General features: G+C 28.3%; 1 protein-coding gene across 4 annotated transcripts; it reads left to right on the forward strand.

Moving 5' to 3' along the window:
• Positions 1 to 181: 181 nt before the first annotated feature.
• LOC100165747 (delta-1-pyrroline-5-carboxylate dehydrogenase, mitochondrial) lies at positions 182 to 10,113 on the forward strand. 4 transcript variants are annotated; one of them, XM_016806599.2, is made up of 13 exons: positions 182 to 540; positions 1,248 to 1,340; positions 2,724 to 2,800; positions 3,353 to 3,486; positions 3,903 to 3,950; positions 4,019 to 4,233; positions 4,296 to 4,467; positions 4,538 to 4,725; positions 6,153 to 6,375; positions 6,437 to 6,615; positions 6,690 to 6,878; positions 6,943 to 7,071; positions 9,111 to 10,113. In XM_016806599.2, exons 2-13 carry the CDS (start codon positions 1,288 to 1,290, stop codon positions 9,211 to 9,213), a joined length of 1,710 nt encoding a protein of 569 aa, XP_016662088.1. In that variant the 5' UTR covers positions 182 to 540; positions 1,248 to 1,287; the 3' UTR covers positions 9,214 to 10,113. The 4 variants fall into 4 exon arrangements, with proteins under 4 accessions (XP_016662088.1, XP_008185541.1, XP_008185532.1 ...); XM_008187319.3 differs by having other exon boundaries at positions 183 to 540; positions 6,943 to 7,062; positions 9,100 to 10,113; XM_008187310.3 differs by lacking the exon at positions 182 to 540 and having other exon boundaries at positions 662 to 1,340; positions 6,943 to 7,062; positions 9,100 to 10,113.
• The last annotated feature ends 4,044 nt before the right edge of the window (positions 10,114 to 14,157 follow it).

Genomic DNA, 14,157 nt, shown 5'->3' on the forward strand with positions numbered 1-14,157 from the left:
TTTACGTTGGCAGCACTTACGGATCCGCGTCCGTGGTAATTTTTGTTGCTTTCATTTTGGCAACCGACGTCGACCAACCGCGCAGCGTCGTTTGTCCAAGCCGAGGTACACCACCGCCATCGCTATGCGTGGTAACGGTTAGGTGGTGAGTAGTGATTGCTGATTAGTTACTACAACTGTAGTACTGTGTCGTGGTGGTGGCTGGTGGTGGCTATCGTAGTGGCGTTAATGTAATTGTGTCCACTCTCTAGTACTGTACTATAAGTGTTGTACACCGTATTATTGTAACTCTGTATAGACGATACCATACTATACTTTAACTATACAGTAGAGCGTACACTGGACGCCTGAACTGTTCAGTTGCGAGTTGTGAGACCGCGGCCGCCGATTCGAATTTGTGGTGGTGCCTCCGTCGACCGTAGTTGTCGTTGGTCATACTCGCTTGTTTTGTACTCTTGTCCCAGTTTCAATATCGCGTTGGCCGTGTGTCAGAGAGGTCTTCGTACGCCGTCGCGTGTCGTCGTACGAAAATATAACATAGTAAATAATAATAGTAACACATAATAATAGTATTAATAATTGAAAAATAATAGATAATACGATTATTAGTAGCATAATAGTAGTAGTGGTAGTATTAGTATTAACATCAGTAGACGGCGAGGAGGGAAAGTCGGCAATCCAATGATCTACATAACTTTTACCGTTTTAATAATAAATAATCACGCATAGTAATTAGTCGCGAGTTGCGACGCTTCATTGTCATTGGTCATTATTAGAATAGCGTTTTTGTCGAAATGTCGACGGTTCCCTCAGCTGTCCGTAGCACGTACCCGTGTTTTTAACGACGTCCTACAGAATTTTTTTTTAATTTCCTTACCCCCTCCCGTTTTGAGACTGTGCCCACCGAGTACTGACACAGTGACGCCGCCGTTTGAGACATGCAAAAAATTGTTATTTGTTGCCGCAGTACTGCAGTAGTGCAATGCGAGTGCAGTACGTTGTACGCGACATTTATTTTGATGACAGTATCGCAGTAAACGTTCTCAGCCGTTCGATATCATTGTTTTGTAATTATATCGTCTATTGTTTATAGTTTAATATTAAGGTGCCTATATCGTGGCACCGAGTCGCACGTTTCCTACTCTGGGAGAATAAATCGGATTTTTTTTTTCCAAAATTTACAGCATAATATTATAACGTATATTCATTATTATCATCATCAGTCATTACGTTTTATTGCCTATCAGATCGTACGCTGTCAAACGAACGACACTTGCCTACATCACGATGTTGTCGAACGCCAATCGTTTCTCATCGGCCACGCTCAAAGGATTTCAAAGGTAAAAAAAAACTTTCAAATATACCACCTACTGACGTTTTTGGTGGCTACACCTACAACTCAATTGTGTATTTAAACGGGGTTTTCGAGTAACCGATGGTCTGAGGTTGGGTTAGAAATCGAGTGACCAAACGTTTCACCCAAATACATGCATGGTTTGCATTTAAAAATCTAAATTTAATGTTTTTTATTGGTGTATTTTGTGTATCTATTAAAAGTAATTGCTCTCAAAAACGACTCATTAATTGATTTAAAAACTTAGATATTCTAGGCTGTAGACATTATTACATCTAGGGTTGATTGTGTCAACTTAAAACTTTTATTACTGATTACAGGTTGTTTCACCTGTCTGTGTATACACTAATCAAGCATAAAGAAGATTTTTTTTAAATATACATTTACAATTTCAAGTGTTTACAATTGTTAGTGAAGAGTCTAAGTTTAGAGCTGAGAGTGCGTGAAACCAATTATCAATGTTACCTAGGGTCATGGTTTTTAAATTTATTTTGTAACAAGTTACATAACCACTATTGTTATGTAAATAAATAATTAAGATAAAAAAAAACATGATTTTTTAACTGGTTGATACACCTGCACATTTAAATTTATTATTATGCTTAAAAAATGTATGGGTATTAAATTATTAAACTTATTTTATTCTTTTAGTTGACAACAATTGACATATTAATAAATAAATTTAAGAAGGAATCAATTAAAATAAAAAAAAATTAATATTTTAAACATACAAATATTAAAACAAACATTTATGTTAAATGCATAACAAAATAAATATAGTTTTTATTATTTTACCTTATATTGCCTAAAATTTGACTAGGTTTTGAGGTATAATATTAGTATGTGAAATAAAATGTTTGAATACTGGCAAACTTTCCAATTCTAAAATTGTAAATAAAAATCAAAACCTCTAATGGATCCCATATTCTAAATACAGTTAGACTAACCTCAACTGTTTCATTCTCGTAAATGTGTCAAATATATATCAATACAATATGATTGTTTTATAAATAGTTGAAATAAAACAATATTTTGTATTAAAATAATTTTGGTGGATGTTTCATTCATTTTAAATATCTATTTAAAACATGTATGAATAAATGCTAGTTGACACATGATCAACCTTGACCAGTATTCTTAACTGAAGACATTAATAATGTTGACCAAAATAGACTGATAAATGAATATTCAAGAATTTCTATACCAAATCAAATGTATATGAAATATTAATTACCGGGTCTTGTATACTGAGTTGTAAAATATACTTGAATAAATGAAACAATCAAAAATCTTATCTACCTACATTATAATATGAATGTACATAATATTCATATTTTGGATGAAGTTTAATTTATTATTTAATTTTTAGCTTATGTTGCCGAAGCATTGGATCCCTTTCACTGCCTAAAATTAAAGACTTCACTGTAGAAAACGAACCACTTTTAGGTAAGCAAATGTAAGTTATATTATGTACTTTCTTCCTCATAAATGTTACCTACTCTATTAATAGAAATATTTATGTGTTGTGTAAATTAAAAAATAATATGTAGAGAAAGTAAAATATACTGGACGTAATTTTAGATTTATTAGAAAAAATATTTATCAGTCAATTACAATAATTGTTAAATGGTTTTTTATTTAAGGTCAAAGTACCATGATATTAAGAGCTTTATCTAAAAAAATATATAGTAATAATTAAACAGCTTATTGAAGCTCTTGTAATTATCAGTTATATACAACCAGTCTAGTAATTACTTATTTAATTATTTTAAAACAATATAATTATACTCTAAATGTAGGTATTGAATAAAATAATGTAATGTCTAAAAATATATTTTTTAAATATTTTTAATATTGTAGCTAATATTATTTCTTAATTTTTACCTTTAATATGAATTTAAAGTTTTATTTTATTATAATTTAAAGTTTTAATTGTATAAGTATTTGTTTGTAGTTAATTTATAACTATTTCATAACGCTATATTTATATTTATTTAGAGTACATGCCTGGCAGCAAAGAACGCAAAGAAATCGAAGCAGAATTAAAACGTTTGTCTAATAATGTGGAAGATGTTCCTATTATTATTGGTAATGAAAAATTTAAGACAAAAGATGTTAGATATCAAGTTATGGTAAGACATTTTGGTGTTATTGTATAGTTATATTTGTTCATAGTATACCTATGTTTTTAATTATTTTGATAATGGACACTATTAAAAAATACTGTGTAACTAATAAATAAATATATTTTAATTTACATTTGAAAATTCTTAAACAAATACATGATTCATTTTAAAATTTATAAAATATATATGTACAATTTGACTACATAAGTATTATGTTCAACAAAATAATTTTTTTATGTGAAAGGTTTTTATTTTATCATTTGTACCTGTTATTTATTCTGGTATATATTTGGACTTCACTCATTAATTCATAGTTAATATCTCCTGTTCTTTTACTTAAATTTATGAAGATATATAGTTGATGTGGTAGATTAAAATAATATTTAATTAACATATTTTAATGACATTACACTTTGTTTTAGCCACACAATCACAGCAAGAAAATCGCAAAATTTTACTATGCATCATCAGTAAGTATTTGTATTTACTATTAAAATATCAATAACCAGTTTTATTAAGTTGTCTATATGCTCAAAAGGATTTAGTAGCAAAGGCAATTAAAGTTGCTACTGAAGCTCAAACAAAATGGGATACTGTGCCTTTGGAAGAAAAAATAAGAATTTGGCTTAAGGCTGCTGACTTGATGGCGACAAAATATAGAATGAAATTGAATGCAGCTACTATGCTTGGTCAGTCAAAAACAGTTATACAAGCTGAAATTGATGCATCTGCTGAATTAATAGATTTTATCAAGTTTGTTAAAATTGTGAATATAAGTGTTAAAAACAATTGAACTAATATTAATCAAATTATAGGTTAAATGCATTTTTTGCTAAGGAATTGACAAAATATCAACCAATTAGTGAAAATAAAAATGTCACATTAAATAGTTTGCGTTATAGAGGCCTTGATGGATTTGTCGCTGCTGTGTCTCCTTTTAATTTTACTGCAATTGGTGGGAATTTAGCGTACACTCCTGCTTTAATGGTAACTACTAATTATTGATTTTTAAATAATTTTTCTTATGCCTGTTATATTTGTAATTTTATTTTTTCAGGGATGTTCTGTTTTATGGAAACCTTCAGATACAGCTTTGTTATCAAACTGGGTTATTTACGAAATCATGACTGAAGCAGGAGTTCCACCTGGTGTAGTTAATTTTATCCCAGCAGACGGTCCTGTATTCGGTGATACTATTACTGCATCTCCACATTTATCGGGTATCAACTTTACTGGATCTGTTCCGTAAGAAATGTTATATATAAAATGTATGCTACTGTGTTTAATTCAGGCGTTACGTTTATTGTCTTGACATACAGAATTCAGTATGGTTTTTAATATAAGAGTTAAATGTATATTTATAACTCAATCTACTATAAATATTTTCATATGACTCTTACTTACTAAGTAAAAATAAAAAATAAAGGTATTTATGTCGTATGCGTTCTACCGCACATTTGTCGTCTACCACATAGTTAAAAATATGAATGAATACATAAATGTAGAATTACAATATATTTATGAATGTAGAATTTCAGTATAATATTTAATAATACAAAAAGTATATATAAAAATACGTTAAAATATGTAGGTAAATTAAATTAGTATATGTATTAAAAACTAACTGACAAAAAATGTAAAAATATGTGTTAAAATATGTACGTAATTTAAATTAGTATATGTATTAAAACTAATTGACAAAAAATGTAAAAATATATAGAAATATGCATTAATCAATTTAAATTAGGTACTATATTATTTCACATCTCTTAAAAAGCAATCAAATGTGTTGTCATTCTTGTTTTTCAACAATAATTGAGATGTACCATGCATTTTTTTTAATAATTTGAAGTTTTTAACTTCCCCATAAACTTTCAATGCGTTGTGTGTGCCCACCACTGGTGGGATCGACAAAAAATTGGGAATGATTGACGGTTTTATGTATGTACCCTTTATTTTCTATCATCTTATATGCAAGCAATTCATCTGAGTGTATTTCTGTATCAACTTCAATTTCATTTTGAACTATTTCAAGCTTAATAATCATCAAATGCCGCCGTCGGATCAACGGGAATGACCTAAAATATATATATAAATATTAAATGCGCAGCAGTAGACCACATATGACGTGTAGAAACAAACGTGGTAGATGAAAAGTGTGCGGTAGACCGCATACAACATGAATACCAAAATAAATATATCTTGTCCCTCCTTTGCTTGATTATAGTTATTGGGTATTAAAATATCGCGCTAAATTATTTCCTTTAAAAATATTATTAAAAATAAACAGAAAACATTTGTTTGCTAAATTTCGGTCCACCCGTAGAAATAATCATCTTAAAATGTGTATACTAATATACTATTATTTGATGAATATTAATGAATAAAGTATGGTGGTTTTTAAGGTCTTATAAAATTCCTCATACATACACACAATATCTAATTTTTAGAAAAGTATTCTTCTCTTATATATGAATTCCAAATCATAAGTTACCATTTAAAAAAAACCTAAAATACTCAGTAATGCCACATTTAAATCAGATTTTTTTATATAAATGTGTTTATATTTAGGTAAATCTTTAATATTATTTGTATTATTAAATTTGTTTGTTTCATTGATGTTTAATGCAATATAATAATATGTATTTAATAAATGATTATTTTTTTCCTAGGACTTTTAATCGACTATGGACCCAAGTTGGAAAAAATATTAATAGCTATGTTAACTTTCCAAGATTGATTGGAGAATGTGGTGGTAAGAATTATCATTTTGTACATCCGACAGCTGATGTGACATCTGTTGTTACCGGCACTATTCGATCTTCATTTGAATATTGTGGTCAGAAGTGTTCCGCTTGTTCCAGACTATACGTTCCTCAATCTTTATGGCCTAAAGTAATATTGTTATTTATGGTAACTCCTATATTACAATTTTAAGTGTGTTTTTCTTAAATAGATTAAAGAAGGACTACTGGAACTTCGTAATAAGTTGAAAATTGGGGATGTTAATGAATTTGATTCATTTGCTTCAGCAGTTATTGATGATAAAGCGTTTAATCGTATTACTGGATATATTGAACATGCCAAGAAGTCTCAAAATTTGGAAATAATTGGTGGAGGACAGTACGACAACAGGTAATTAAATAAAATATATTTAAACTTAATATTTTTGTCTTTGTATTTAATAACATTAAATATTTCTGTTTTAGTAAAGGATATTTTATACAGCCAACTATAGTTGAGACTAAGGATCCTTTAGATAAAATTATGACTGAAGAAATTTTTGGGCCCCTATTGACTGTTTATGTTTATAAAGATTCAGAAGTTGATAAAACAGTTGATCTCGTTATTAGTTCTACACCTTATGCATTGACTGGAGCTGTATTCGCTCAGGACAAGTAAGAAAATAAAATAGAAAAATATTGTGTACTTATTTATTGGTTTTTTTTTTTATTCTTATAGGAACTTTTTAAAAAAATCTCTTGAAACATTAAAATACTCAGCTGGTAATTTTTACCTAAATGATAAGTCTACAGGCTCCGTAGTAGGACAACAACCATTCGGCGGAAGTAGAATGTCAGGTAATTTGGAATAATATTTGAATTAATAATAAGTTATTTACTTGTAAGTTATAAGTCAATATAAATAGTTGTAGTCATCGGCGGAGAGGTAAATTTATTACCGTAAAAAAATGACAACCTTTTTTAAAATCAAATCTAGAGTTGTTATTTTGATGCACTTTGCATTATCCTCCATGTGATGCTCGTTTTATAATATATATGTTTATATGTACATTTGAATCAGAATAAGAAATTTTTGTTCTATTTTTTGACAATTTTCAATTTTAAACTAATTTATATAATATTTTTGGAATGTCTTAGGGCATTTACACTAAAATCCGTGTTTTTTTAAATTTTATTTAAAGACTTACTTATAAAGTTACTTTGTATGGGCTAACAAGGTTTTTACCTAATCGAATATTATTAATCGTAATTTTTTGAACAAATCTATATGATGTAAAATCAGGTTATGAGTGGCAACAGAAAATGAGAATAATTTTTTCATCAACACTTCTTGCAAAAATTAATTATTTTATTATGGTTGTTTATTTTTGTAATTTGTTTAAATGTGCATATGTATATATATATTATACATTATTTAGTACATATAATGGGTATGTAATATACCCCTACAGGTATGTATAATGAAACCCTTAATGAGGTATAAAAAATGGGTTAAATACTGGTATAGACTGTGCTAGTATTATGAAATTATAATTTTTTTAAATAATTTTGTGGATTAGGAGATAAGATTAATTTAGATGGATAATTAATACACTTAATTTGTATGCCAATTTACTGATGTTTTTTAAATAAGATTCTTCTTCTTTATATGGCCCTAATACTCTTTAAGAGTTTTCACCGCCATCACTAAATCCCTCCATTTGTCTTCCACTACATCTAACCATCTTTTCTTTGGCCGTCCTCGAGGTCTTTTTCCTGTAGGCTTCCATTCCAGGACTACTCTGCTTATATTGTCCTCACTATGCCGCCACATGTGGCCCAGCCATTGGATCCTTTGTCCCTTGATAAAACTTACTACTGGTGCTATTTCCATTTCTTCCTGCAGTTCTTTATTATATTTTCTCCTCCATGTTCCTTTTTCAGTATCATACACTGGTCCACATATTACCCTCCATATTTTGTTCTCAAAAGTTCTGAGTTTTCTTTTCGTATTGCTTGTGGTAGTCCATGCCTCGCACCCATATGTGAGTGTGGGACTTATTATTGCTGTGTACATTCTTGCCTTCGTTTTTTTGGAAAATACTTTGGACTTTAAGAACTTATTCAAAGCGAAAGCTGCTCTTTTTCTGTTTTTATTATCCTTACCCCTATTTCCCTAGCCCAATCATTGTTTTTACTCAGTACTGCACCTAGGTACCGAAATTCGTTAACCTTTTCGAAAGCTAGGGATCCCGTATCAGTGTTGTCCTCCTCGCCTAGTAGTTCCATTATTTTTGTTTTATCCATATTAATTTTTAAACCTATTTTAATGGCTGCTCGTTCGAGCACTTGCGCTGCTCTTTCCGTATCTTCTAGGGAGTTTTCTAGGATATTTAGATCATCGGTAAAGCCAAGTACTTGTATACGCTGTTGTCCTATCGTTATCCCCGTTGTTTCTAATTGCATCTCCCTTATAGCTTTCTCCAAGGCTAAATTGAATAAGGTGGGTGAGAGAGAAAATCTAATAGTTTTTTTTGAAAATTCAATGGTGTCTTTTTTAGTATTTTGTTAATTCCAGAAATTCATTTATAAACTTAAATTTTAAATAAATAGTTTTGAATGTCTGTTTTTATTCCTTTTGTATAACATGATGTAGCGGCTAAAATAACAAAATTGAGAATGGTGATAGTGAGATGATTGAAAAGTTCTATTTATTCTCTATATATGCTTCATCTAACGTATAATGATGCAATATTTATCCACAATAATATAAACTAGCATAACAATTAAATTGATTGAATAATATTAATTAATTTTAAACTCATGATTACAATAATTTTATAATATAATATTAATAGTTTTATTTTTATAATTTTATTAATTTCTTATTTTAGGTTACAAATAGACAAAGACTGGTGGTCCACATTATGTTCTACGATGGACGTCACCTCAATCTGTTAAAGAAACATTTGTTCCGTTGACCGAATGGAAATATCCTTACATGGATTAATAATGTGCTGGTTGAAACAAGATCTAGTGTTTTGCTATATGTTCACTATAACACTAGCAAAACTGTGATATTGATTGAATCCCATACTACTAAAGTACTAATTTAATTAAGATAGAAAAAAAGAAGCAATTCCTTTATATTTTATAGGATAAATACTATTTAGAGTTTATAAAAACATCTGAAAGAATCTTTCAAGTTACACATAAAAAGTATGAGAGATTCAATTAAAAATTATTTTTTTTTTAAATTAATTTATTTTTTTCCATCTTATTGATATTAAAATTTTTCCTACTGTAACATTGATACACCCATTTTTAAATCCACTGGCTAATCTTTAGCTTTAGTATTATTACAGTTTTGATAGTATACTGAACTAAACTGTTAATTGTAAATAGTGATGTTCATCACTGTATGATGCTGACCGATATTGGTCTGATAAATTTATATTTAACAATAATGTTTGTTTATATTAAACTTTATAATTTATATCTGGTTATTTATTTAGTGATGATAAATGGCCTAGTAATTTGTTAATTATATTACAAACCAGAGAATACTTGTAATTAGAGAATAAATGTATTTATATCATTGAAATAATTTTTTAGTACCATACTTCAGCCATAATCAAATTATTAGTTACTTGACTTTCAAAATTCTATTTTTATCTAATTAAAAATGTTATTGTATGATGTAAATATGAGAGTTTTTTTTACAGTGTATACGCACTCATATAATATATGTAACAATATTGAGCAAATTAAATTTAAATTAGAAAATTTGTTGTGAATAGAGTGATGGCAATTGGTGTCAAATGAATTGGTTATAAAAATTATATTTAAAATTTAAAAATTTTTTGAAATATAACATCATTTTCTATATGGGTGACGGCACTCCAAGTAACTTTTTTATTTTATTTCACCTGTTAGCCATTGCATTTTAATTTTAGATCATTACAAAATATTTATCTTTTATGATTATAATTTTAAATTATAGACATACTATTTTATTACGATCTGGTTGATTATCATACGAATACGTTTGTCTCGTTGGTTTTTTTTGTCTGATGAATTCTATCAATTAATTAATCATGTTTTTATGTATAGTATTTAAAAATCCAATATTTTTCAAATAAAATATAATATTATGTATGTATATTATTAAATTTATGTTTTTGTAACCGCTATGAGCTATGATCAATGATCAATAGCAATAGGATTCAGAAGTTACAGAAATTAATTTGATAAAATATGCAAACAAAAATTATTCAAAATTAAAAAATAAAATAATTGCATTTATTATTTATTATTTGTTATTAATAACACTATAGTATAGGTATTTGATATTATTTGTATTAAAAATAACTGAGTTGGAGAAAACAAAATATGTTGTGGCATAATAGATAATAATTAATAATATATCGTTGGGCCATAGATTATCAGATATTTTTTTTTATTCCATACAATTTGGATGTTTAGTTTGTGGATCAATATTTATCAATAACATATTTGAAAATATAGATCCTAAGTACCTACTACAGTACTACCTATATAGTTAAGTTTTCTAACTATTATAGAATATTATGGGTAAAATTAGTGGCGTAGCCAGGAATTTTGTATGTGTGGAGGGGGCTAACTATACAAATACAATATGTTTTTTATTTACGCTTTTTATTTTTTTATTAATCTCGATAAAATTCTAAGGTCAACACCGGTCAATAGGGGGGAGGGGCTATAGGCCCATTAGCCACCCCATTGGCTACGCCACTGTGTAAAATAAATACTTAACCCATGCATTAGATTTTAAACTGCACTTACTTATGTTTTGATACTTTATGTTTGTAGCCATAGTGTAAACTGAAATGACTATCTGAATTAGTGAAACGAATTGAATCGGTAAGTAAATAGTTTTCTAGTCTAGTAAAATATACTAGTAGCAACTAGTAGGTATAATAAACAGCCATACGAAAATCATCGAAATAACTATAATATATAGGTAGGTATGTCTCAAAAGTTTAGGTATGCCTACCTAAATAGTTGGTCAAACAGTATTATACTTGTACCAGTGACGTAGGAATATATAATTTTTTCTATATTTATACAAAAAAAAAAAAAAAATTTCAAATTTCAAATGCTTCTACCAACTTGAAGCTGGAGTTCCCCAAAGTAAGCGACCTTTTTCCCGGTCTATTCTATGTTTATACGGCTGACATTCTTAAAATCGCAAATACTATTATAATATGGCCACTAATGGAAAATCGTATAAATTAGTAAAATCTGTATATAGATACAGACGCAAAACGCATAATTGAAACAATTAAAAACTTTGAGTGGATCTATGATATAGCATGTCTTGAGCTCAGTAGTTGAGTATACAATATACATAGTAGTATGTACGTACCCATCTAGTATTATAATACATAAGTATATATAATGATTATATATATTCGTATTATGTCAGTGGCACACCCAGGGGGGCTGTGGGTCTGAACTCTGAAATCTATCATATCGTCACAAATATAGTATATTACAATGAACGAACAATTATGTTTTTTTCCAAATTGTATTATTATGTTAGATACACTCACTCCTCATAAGTATCTTTAAACCTATTATCTTGAGTCTTATTATAGTTACCTACATAAAGTTTAGAAATCTTAATATTAAAAAAAAAAGGTGGGCAAGCGGCTTACCGCTTTGCTGTAAGTACGTTAGATACCTATTGTGTGACTGTGTGGGTTACTGTTCCAACGAATGGTGATTGAATGATATAAAATCTTTGTGTCTGAAAAACGATTTTGAGCGAAGACGATCTGTATCTAAGCCTATATTACAAAATATAATATAAGTATGTTATGATATTATTGCTGTTAAAGTACCTAATTTACTTTCCGTGATTTTGTGAATTTTGTCAAAGTTTGAACTTTAAATGTTTATATAAATAAATCTTGCCTGTATATCCTTAATATTTTTAAACAGCTATGAAAACGTATGAGAAATCTTATAATAAATTTTCAAGATTTTTGATCTGGTGCAATATTTTTTTAGATATTTACAGAAAAAAACTAAAAAAATTTCAAATTTCAAATGCCAATATAATAATAGCTCGAAAAATTAAAAATATCTTTTAAACGGTACCATTTATAGAAAATGATAATTTAAACATTTGGTATTGACAATAATTAAAAAAAAATTTTTCGTGCCTATAAATAGTTCAAAAAGAGTAAAAATGTTTTGAACATTATATCATTTATGAAAACTGGCCATAAACATATATCATAGTCATAAACATTTGGTGAACACTTAAAATATCTACGGTTATTTGTTTTTGAGTTATACCGAAAAAACAAATTTGATTTTGTCAAAAACTCGTATATATCTAATATGCGTCAAAATTTCAGTTCTTCCTTAATTTTTTTTTGTTGTTTAAAGATTACTGAAAATTTTCATTTTGAACCAACTAATCAATTTCCAAACAGAAAAGATACTGAGGTTGAATATCGGAATATTATTTAGATAACTTATTGTGTACACCATTCACAAAAAAAAAAAAAAAACAGAATCTAAAAGGTGCGGTTAGTTGCTCTTACGAAAAAAGGATTGCCACAAGAACTTTTAAAACAGCTTGAAAATGTGAGAATTTAAAAGTATGGTCTTAAATTATTAGATACTTAAAAAATAATAATGACTTGAAATTGAATAAATTCATTATATTAAGTAAATAACAAGGATGGGCTGGCCAGGTAAATAGGGGGCTCTGATAGATTTATAGCTATAGTACCTATACATTTAAATCACCCGAACCTATACAGAAGACAGATAGGTACCTACAAAATTACCATCGTCACGATTTTAAAAGATAAGATACCTACTTAAAAATTACAATAGAGTACAATACTCGCGTATATGCCCTAAATAATATAATACATAACTACACCAAAGGTGGGCAAGTTAAGGGGATTGGTGGCGGTGATTTCCTGTCTTTGTCAAACACACGCGCAACATACGAATTTAGACGTGTTTTTTGTCCAACGTACCGATTGATATAGTGAAGCGATAAAAATTCTGAAAACAGATTTGAATTTGTCGTCAAGTCTACTTGAGATCGGTCAGTCTACATTTTTGATTTTAGATTCTGAGTGGAACGATGAATGTATTGATTTTACAATGATGTGTGTTTTTTTTTAATTTTTAATTTTTTTTTTGTGTCTGTGTACACGATAAGTTGTCGAAATAATGCTACGATTTTCAACTTCAGTATCTTGTTCGATCAGCAAGTGAATATCGTTGGTGCATTGGGGAGGTCAAAATTTAAATTTCCCAGTAGTTTTCAAAAGCGCCGGGAAAAACAAAAGAAAAATTAAGGAAAAACGGGAATTTTTACGCAAAATCGATTTTTCACAAAATTGAATTTGGTTTTTGATGTAACTTTAAAAAAGTTTAAATAAAGTTTTATCTGTTGGGCCAAAAAGTGTATAAATTTAGTACAAAGCTCCTGATATATTGTTACAATATCAGTTGAAAAATATTAAAAATACATAGGCACAATTTTTTTTTATAAGCATTTAAAGATCAAATTTTGATAAAATTTATCAAATTTTAATTTGAAAAATTATTTTGTAGTTAAAAATTTATAAAATGTTCAATTTTTGTATCTAAGAATTGAAAATTTAAAACAAGATTCTACGTAAGTAATTAATTCTGTTACCAAAAAATCTAAAAAATACATTTACACAGTTTATTTTTATAGTCATTTTAAGTACAAATTTGGACGAAATTACATATTAAAAACCTAGGATAACTATTTTAGTTATTTTGTTGTGATTGTATAATATTATTCGTGGGTACTTGAAACTTCTAAAGTATACTATTATATATCTATGATAGTACCACGGTTTTTTGTTGATGTATAACGCGTTATAAGTACCTAATAGATATTATGATATGA

Source organism: Acyrthosiphon pisum, chromosome A1 (assembly GCF_005508785.2).
Source record: "Acyrthosiphon pisum isolate AL4f chromosome A1, pea_aphid_22Mar2018_4r6ur, whole genome shotgun sequence".
Lineage (NCBI taxonomy): Eukaryota > Metazoa > Arthropoda > Insecta > Hemiptera > Aphididae > Acyrthosiphon > Acyrthosiphon pisum.